Source organism: Mastomys coucha, unplaced genomic scaffold, assembly GCF_008632895.1.
Source record: "Mastomys coucha isolate ucsf_1 unplaced genomic scaffold, UCSF_Mcou_1 pScaffold16, whole genome shotgun sequence".
In the NCBI taxonomy this organism is placed as follows: domain Eukaryota; kingdom Metazoa; phylum Chordata; class Mammalia; order Rodentia; family Muridae; genus Mastomys; species Mastomys coucha.
Window position 1 is genome coordinate 9,696,527 of NW_022196898.1, and position 8,931 is coordinate 9,705,457.

The 8,931-nt window shown below is 44.0% G+C and overlaps 2 protein-coding genes and 1 long non-coding RNA gene across 9 annotated transcripts in view; 2 read left to right on the forward strand and 1 right to left on the reverse strand.

Moving 5' to 3' along the window:
- Positions 1-8,931, forward strand: part of Med12l (mediator complex subunit 12L) — a 329,972-nt gene that overhangs the window by 217,474 nt on the left and 103,567 nt on the right. The window lies entirely within an intron of this gene.
- LOC116092929 overlaps positions 1-8,931 on the forward strand; it is a 45,815-nt gene that overhangs the window by 25,620 nt on the left and 11,264 nt on the right. The window lies entirely within an intron of this gene.
- The window catches only part of P2ry13 (purinergic receptor P2Y13), a 3,001-nt gene continuing 326 nt past the window's right edge, over positions 6,257-8,931 (reverse strand). Inside the window, exon 2 of the mRNA XM_031373936.1 lies at positions 6,257-8,765. Coding sequence (XP_031229796.1) covers positions 7,746-8,762 — 1,017 coding nt within the window. The 5' untranslated portion in view covers positions 8,763-8,765 and the 3' untranslated portion in view covers positions 6,257-7,745. The remainder of the gene's footprint in view (positions 8,766-8,931) is intronic.

Below are 8,931 nucleotides of genomic sequence, written 5' to 3' on the forward strand. Positions count from 1 at the left end.
ACACTTCCCTTTCTCTTTCCTCCCTAGCTTCCCTTGCTCAACCTCTTTTTCTGTAGATCCTTCTGAGAATGGGACAAAGCAGTCAGGACACAGGGAATAACATGGATGCCTCTAATGGTGGCATAGCTATCATGTGACGAGGCCAGGTCTGTTGCCTGTGGTTGTTGCTAGACTTAGGGCTCATAGCCTGGGCCCCAGCAAACCAGGATTGGCTGCCTGTCCTCAGTAAGCTAATTAAAGGAGTCAAATTAATAGTGAAAAGCAGAAAAGGGAGATGTGTTCATTATGGCCACATTTGGAAGAGGGCCAGAGGGATCCATTGACCCTTTCAAGTCTGTCTCCAGGATTTCTCTGGGATTCTTGACATGAGAATAGGGTCTAAATAGAAGCAAGAAAAACATTTACTACATAATCTGGCAAGGTGTGGTCCCCTGCTTGCCTCTGCTCCAAGTCTCTCCTGCAGGGTGAGTCTATACCTTAAGGTGGGTCTGTTCTGCACAATGAATCTCTACAGCAAGGTCATTGACAATTTGAATATCTTCCTCTTGGAGACAAATTTCTCCTCTTGAAGCTTCAAGGCTTCAGCTGTTTCCCCTCCCAGTTCTGAAGTTCTAATCTCTTGAGATTCATTCTCAATAGCCTGATAGCCAAAGAGAAAAGCTTCAATTCAGTTCCTGCAGTCTGGGCAATGAAAAGGCTAAATCCAACCATTTCCTTGGTGCTCCTTTTGGAAAGATAAGAGTTAACTTGTCTGCCCTCACTTCCCATTCACAAACTGGAGCACCACCACATCCTCTCCTTTTAGATACCTTGACTCCTCAGGCAGAAGGTATGATATTGGTAACTGTCACTTCCTTCTTTATTGTCTTCCAGTACTTTGGACTCTCCATACCCCAACCTCAGTTCATCCTCTGTTCCTCTTCTTCTGTTTGATCTGTGCAACATGACCTCTTAGGTTATCTGATTCTTACTCTCTCTCCCTGTCTCAGAAAAACTCCTGCCCGGATTAATCTGGCCCTGTCTTCGGAACCTTTGTCCACATTTTGCCTTTTCTGTCTTGGCTTCTTGACTTGATTCCTCCATGACAACCGAGTTTGAGGTCCCCCAAATACACAGTTTGCTTTTCTTAATGACTCAATACTTCATCAAGTCTAAGGCCTCTATAGCAGTCGACCCTTGTATTGGAGGAGGATGGGGCCTCTATAGCAGTCGACCCTTGTGTTGAGGAGGATGGCTGTACTTACTGTGAACTCCTAGAGAACAGTTTTTACAGATTAATCACAAACATACTGCACATAGGATTCCCCAAGTGACCTTGGGCTCTGACTCACAACTTTTTTTTTTTTTTTGGTTTTTCAAGACAGGGTTTCTCTGTATAGCCCTGGCTGTCTTGGAACTCACTCTGTAGACCAGGCTGGCCTCGAACTCAGAAATCCACCTGCCTCTGCCTCCCAAGTGCTGGGATTAAAGGCAAGTGCCACCACTTGCCCGGCCTAAACTCACAACTTATCCCCTTGAAAATGTCTCCAGTCCATGTGCTAGAGGCTGAATGGGGGGCTTGAATGGGGTTTAGTTTGTCTAACAACTAAATTGAATTAGAAAGCAGGAAAAAAGCGTGGATACTACAGACAGCAACAGGTAACAAACTTTATTAAAAATGAAACACACACACACACACACACACAGAGCAAAGCTTATAGACAGGGGAGACTTGCGACCAAAAATCTATTCTTCCTTAAAGGGCTAGGGTTTTAATTGGTTGGGGTGGCCTAAGATGCATCCCTTCCCCTACCTTTGGATTGGTCAATGTAGACAAAAGAAATGGGAACAGTGGTGATAGCACTGGCTTTGAAAGTATCTGACCTGCCTGGATTGATCAGCTTCAAGTAGGGCCCTGTTGGTTGGAGGAAAAGCTCATCATGATTTTGTTTCAGCTCAGGAGGGTTAGGTTAAAGCTAACATTTGGCCATCTTTTATCATCTGTGGCCCTTCCCTGATCTAATTGTCAGGGATCTATCTCCTTCCTGCTCTGTCCTCCACAGATGAAAGATGACCTCCTCGTCTTGGTCTCTTTCAATTAAGTTGAGAGTCTTCAAGATGTACAAGTTTTTTTTTTTCCAGAAACAGTCCATACCGTGTGGTTCTGCATCTTAGAAGCCTGGGAGGCTCATTAGAGAAGCCCAGATGCCTAGAACATGCTCTGAGGTTGGGTCCTGAGCTGCTTTCTGCTCACTTTGTGCATTGACAGACTGTGGGATTGCAGCCTGTGTGCTAGTGTCCCCTCGTGGGGTCTTTGGTTATCCCATGTGCTCCATAGCATTCTCCTCTAAATGCTTTGTTTGCCTTTTCACATTCTAGTTCAAATGCTCATCTCTCCTGAGCCCTTCTTTAATTCCTTGCTTTGAAATTAGTCTTTTCAAACCTCCCAACTTCTGTGGCTTGATAACCATGCCTCACAATGCACCTCCCACTCACTGTGGTTTGCATTCCATACCTGGGTGCAGCCTCAGAGATCAGCCTTGAGCCCAGCACATACAGGATGACTGGCCTAGGGAGCGTGTGAATCCAATTTGGGGTTTATTCCCCTCAGGAACTCAGCTGGTGGGACACTCAGCTAGCACAGGGCAGACAAGAGTGCTGGGATTGACCCTCTCTTCTTCCAAGGGTGATGAAATTTATTTACATACAGACTTCTCCCCTTTTTCCTCTCCAGGGGCCACTTCCTCACCATTCACCCGTGGGGTTGATGTCAGCCTCCTTGCAATTCTGTTTGCCCTCCTGTTGTTTGCGCAGAGCAGTGCAGCTTCCGGTCTTGAGGCTACTTGTCTAGGTGTCAGGATGTGCTATAGCCACGTTTGCCATCAGGGAGCTACACGCCAATGGCACAGTACCTGTCCTCTCTGCACTTTTGCTTTTTTATTTCCCTTTACCAGCAGGCAAAAAAAAAAAAAAAAAAAAAAAAAAAAAAAAAAAATCATAGGATCTGTTTCAAGGTTATAGTGACAGTTACAAAGAGGAGGAGGGGGCAGGGGAATGGCTCCTGGTAAAGCAGGCATTTGTAGCTTCAGAACCCACATAAAATCTGGGTAAGCATGGCGGCCTGAAATCCCAGAGCACAGGAGTTGGCTAGGTGGAGGACCTTTCGTGATAAGCTCTAGCCTCAGCAAAGACCCTGCCCTAATATGTAACATGGAGAGTGATCGAGGAAGATGCTGTGTAGTAAACTCAAGCCTCTATGTGCATATTCTTGTGTGCCCACACAAGTGCAAACACACATACACACACACACAGACACACATACAAACACACACACGAGAACGGTGATCCTTTTAAAGTGTCCAGCCGCATAATGCTGGCACACCACAGGCATTTGGGCATGGGAGTACAGTGGGAAGGTCCTGGAATGGGAGGCCCTCATTAACTTATGGGTCTGGGCTTATCAGCTAGCACTTCCTGGGCTGCCTGTAGCCCACACATGATGATGTTAATTTGGAAGAGGCATGGATTGTGGGAGTAGCTATGGGAGTTATAAAAATGTACAAGGCATAGATTAGGAAATGGAGGTTGTGCTTCCTCTTGAGAATATTGTCATTTAAGGTAGGCTTAAAGGCTAGAGTTCTCAGCCACGCTGAGCTCTGTGACTTCATGCAGGTGACCTAGTCTTCCAGTTTCTCAACTTCATCTCTAAAATGAAAATAATGAGAACGCTTTATAGGCTTCCTGGGACTGCTAAACGATGGAATGTGTTGAAAGCTTTGTCTACCAGCCGGGCTAGTAAGAAGTATGATGTAATACATTCACACATGTTTTCAGTACTCCTAGTTTTACCACTGCTGTTGCTTCCAGCAAGCAACCTGAATTGCCTGTAGTGTCAACATTTAATATTAAATAGCTGATGCCCCTTAAAGAGAGGCATCATCTTCCCAGGTTGTCAAGTCCTTTACCTGCCTCCTTGTATCTGCCTGGCTCTCTTACTAACAATGTTGCTTTGTCTCTGTTGATTAACCTAGTGGATACTCATTAGATACTCATTTCTAAGAGGACTGGGCAGCAAGTCAGTTGTTTTTATGTAGCTCAGGGTAGCCTGAACTTTCTAACTCTCTCTGTAGACCAGGCTGGCCTCAACTTTATTCCCCTGCCTCAGCATTGTATATTTAGAAAGTAGGATTGTGTGATTGTATATTTAGAAAGTAGGATTGTGTGTGTTCCATGACAGCCGGATTGTCAGTCAGTTTCAGTGGGAAGTATGGGCCTTCACAGGCATTTAGGAGCATGATCCTAAATGTGCAGGTCAAACCCATGGCAACCGTATTTCCTGAAAGCTTGCACCAAGCCTTGCTGGGGCGTGTCCAGCCATCTGTGCTTTAGGGTCAGCTTATTCTGGTGACCACTAAAGCGTGTGAGGTTTCCAGCATGACTCCTTTACTTTTATCATGCATATTGGGCCTCTATGTGAAGTTCAGAATGTTCAGGTCTGTCCCTAGGCCCTTCACATGCTTTGTAAGTTCTGTAGTAACTAGGGCTAGTATCTTGTAAACCTTAGATAGTAGTCCTTTCTTAGACAGCAGACACTGCATAGCCTGGGCTGCGCTGTTCTGGGTGGTTTCTCCTGTTTAACTGTGTGGGAACTGACCTGAGGGGGCTCCTCTGTCACTGACATCCTGCTCCTGTCACCAGCTGAGAATCATCATTGCATCTCTGCCCCACCCCTGTTCCCATGGTAGAATAACTTCCTGTGGTTTCTCTACAATGTTTCCCTCTATGGTAATTACACTCCCGTTGGTTCCCCTCATGGAAGATGTTTGGAGGCCTCACCGTAATTATCCAGTGCAAATAATTATATCTTAGCTTTTGACAAAAGCCCACAATTTTGCTGTGAGTTCAGCTCATATACCGCATCAGAGTGCTATCTTTTTTAAAAGGAGTTTTGGAGTTTATTAAGAAAGGGTCTAATGCAGACGTGTGGGGGAACTGAAGAAGACAGGATTGCACAGCGCTCTACTCTGTCCCAGAGCAGACCAAGCGTGTGTGAAGGCCCAGCACTTTTCTTTCTTTTCATTCTTTGCTACTTGTCGATGGCCAAGTTACATACTATGCCATTCTGTAAATCTTCTACAGTTTTGAATCTGCCTTGAGAACTTAGAGGTTCCTTTAGGGAATGTAACCTTAAGACAGGCTTAATACACCTCTTCTCTGGGTTCCTGGCAACTTTGTTGTACAGATCAGACACTTTGCTTTTGTGGCTGTTGTTTTGAGGGAAGCTTGCCACCTGGGAAAGGTGGTAGTGATTGTGATCCCCACATAGACACTGATGTGCTGGGATTGCACTAGGGTGTACCAAACACTTGACTAGGCAATCGAGTTCTGACTATGGTATTATGATGGAATGAAGCTTTTGAACTTGTGAAACACAGACTTACTCAAAGTTATTTCTGGAAATACCTTTCTTAAAAGTATATATATTAGTTGTATGTTTATGTAGAGGTAATTGATATTGTCATCAAAGGTAAACTATATATAAGATATACTTCTATAAGTATGGATTACTATTTAATCCATTCTTATATAAGTGTAGCTCAGATGCAGTTATGTGTAACAGAGTGTCAGGGTCTTCCAGTGATTGTGTCATGTGCTCTGTAATGGTATATAGGTTCAGTGATATGTGTAATAATACAAATGATTTCATTGTCTTATTTAAGAGACCTAGAAGCCATCTAAAGGAGAGCTTTTGGATTTGAATATACTGCAGTTACAGGTCTGACTTACCCAGTTCCTGGGTAAGTAAAGCATCGTGTCAGTAGCCTTAAAGTTCTAGTGGGGAGCGGTTTAGCTTCCTTGTTTCATTTGTGGCCTTTCCTAGCACAGGTGGAAGGCATTGCTCCTCAGCTCCTGCTTTCACATACATGAAAGCAACTACAGAGAGTTCAAGAACATAAGCTTCCATTAAAAAAAAAAATCCTTTTTCTTCTGGGTGCTGGGGAATCAAATCTAGGATCTTGTACATGCTAGACACATGTTCTCCCACTGAGCCACACTACCTGCTCTAGAAGTCTACTCTGTTAATGGTAAATCAGTAGGTGTTGGCTACTTTCCTGTTACTTTTATAGTGCATTAAAATAAGACCCATTTGGGCTAGGTATTTTGATGTATTCATTTAATCCCAACACTCCACTTGGAAGGCAGAGTGGATCTTTCAGGACAACCAGAACAAATAGTGACAGCCTGTCCAAAAAAAAAAAATAAAGGCCCCCTTTGATTTGTTTTAGCAAATATTTATTAATTGCACAGTGCATATTTAGCGAATTATCCTAAATCAATGTGATAAATAGTTGAGGAATGATGTCACCCAGATGAGGAAGTGACTAGGCTGGAAGGATGGGGGGAGGTTGGGCAGGTGAGGTTACTGGAGTAAGGGATAGCGATTTTTGGGTTTCACTAATCGATAGGAACTTATAAAGTGAGCCAGACGGAAGGTTCGGTGTACAGTGGAGTGCGAACAAAACATGTCATTATTAAACTGAGCCTGTAAAGGTCAAGGTTAGCAAATGATTCCAGAAAGACAAGAAGTTCTCTTGCTTCTGTGGTCTCTGAGGCCACGGAAGGAGAGAAGCCTAGATTTCATATTACAGGCACGGTGGTTAGAGGAAGTCTTCATGTTCTCTAGAAAAGCCAGCATCACCAGCCACATACTTTGCTTTTATTTTCTTAAAGCCATAAAGAGTTCCAGAGAAGTAGATGGGCCCAAATAAAATGAACCAGGCTTTGAAAAATCATCCCACATGGATATTACTAATCATAGGCCAACCATTCCATTGCTTATGTGCACTTAGGATAGTATAGAACATCCTGTGTAGGATATCTGCAGTCCTTTTTTGGGGGGAGATGGGGCGGGAACTTTGGAAGATAATAAAAAATGTGTGATTTAGCTGTTTTTTTAAGAACCTTGTCTCTGGTAAATGTGGTCAAGAATTAAAGCAACTAATATAAGACAGTGTGTAACAAGGACCCTAACATATAGATAAGCAGTGAGGGGAATAATTATTTTCCAACAAGGTGCAGAAGCTGTTGCCTGGGAAGGTTTTGCTGACTGACTCTACCTCGCCCCTTTCAGATTGCACATGGCTGTGAACTGGCTTTGCCTGTCGCATGTGCCGCTCTTCTGGTGCTCTGTTTAGATGTAGGAGCAACCCTTTGCACTTGTAAGGAGAAAATCTTTTGAGATTCCTGGGGTTATTTTGACCCACTTTGATTCCTCAGACTGTATCTCTTTTGGCCCCCACCTTAGCCTTCCTACACAGGAACTGGATATGCAAGTTTGTTGGTCTAGGTCCACAAGTATCAGCATTCTGAAGGCTGTAAAACCCAGCGTGATGTTTTAGGAATTATGTGTGTGAGAGAACGTGGGATGGTAACTAGAAGGAAGGTTTTTTTTCAGGCAAACCTGTTTCCCATTAACTTTTTCCCATCTCACATGAATGCTCTTGAAAAGGTGACATCTAGTGGCCATTTGCTTTATTACACGTTCTCTTAATGTTAATTTATCCCGCTTATAAATACATACATCTATGTGGTTAAAATGGGCGTAATCTTACCCGTGCACTAGGATAATAAAATGTAGGAAACTGTCTGTTCCCCTCCTTTTTCCTGTAATGCTTAAGTGAAGTCTCCATAGAAATGATCTTTTGAAGTCCCATCCTTACATACACGGGAGGCCATGGGTGAAGTTAACCTGTGGGACAGAGTGGTCAGGCTAGGGTGATGTTGTCTGTCTGACTACTGTGGCGCTCTTCGCTTGACGCCGCTGTCCTTGTCCTTCTCCCTCTCATACACGGTACCTTTTGTGTGAACGTCTTACATAAGATTATGTATATTAAGGGGTCCATACAAATGTTAGTTGTTGCCAGAAAGAGAGTTGCTTCTTTAGCGATAAAGAGCTGGTTTTCTAATCTACAGTCAGTCTTATTGGTGGTTTGGCTGTAGGTGTATGGTACTCTGACAAAATGAAATGGGGCAAAGCAGGCAAAGAAGACAGCTATGACGACAAATACCTTCACCTCCAGCCGTTTGTGCTTGCTGTCCTTGCTTTTAAACTTCCTGTAGGAGTTGTATACCTTTTGGGCAATCACCACATAAAACAGAAGCATCAGAACAAACACAGTCCAGAAAATGAACTGGCATGTGTGACTGACTGCTTGATGCCACAGCAGCCCCAGGGGAGTCTTTAAGGACGCACACTTCTTCACGGACGGTGGCGTTGCCTCCTTGTTCAAGATCATGTTTGGCAGGGAGATGAAGAACATCAGGGACCAGACAGAGATGGAGACTATTTTTGCGAAAGCAGTCTTTTTCACAAAAGTTTTTCTAAACGGTATGATGATCTTGAGGAATCTGTCAAAAGCGATGAGGCCCAGCATCACGATGCCTACGTACATCGTCTCGTAGAAGACCACAGAGGAGAAAGTACACACAAAATCTCTGAGCTGCCAGGGCGCAAGGTGTGCGTCGGAAAGGATTTTGAAAGGAAGCATTAGGGTCATTATCAAGTCTGCCACCAGAGTGCTTTTGAGGTAGACAATAAAGGTGGAATTGCTGGGGATGTGGACGAACACCCAGAGGGCCACGGTGTTCAGCAGGATTCCTATCAAGAAGACCGCAGTGTACAGCACTGGGAAGAGCAGCTGCGTCACCCGAGTGTCCCTGGGGCAGCGCTCAGACTTGTTGAAGCCCTGCATCCCAGTGGCGTTGACTGTCATCTCCAGCATCAGCTATCACACATAAACATGCACACAAAGAAAAGTAAACAGAGAGTCCTTGTGAGCTGGCAAGTAACTACTCTTTGTAAAAAACAAAGTTATTATTTAACTCATTTAGCAGATTCAATTCTTTGGCTAGAGTTTTTTTTTTTTTGAGCACCTGGCTTAGTTGTTTGTT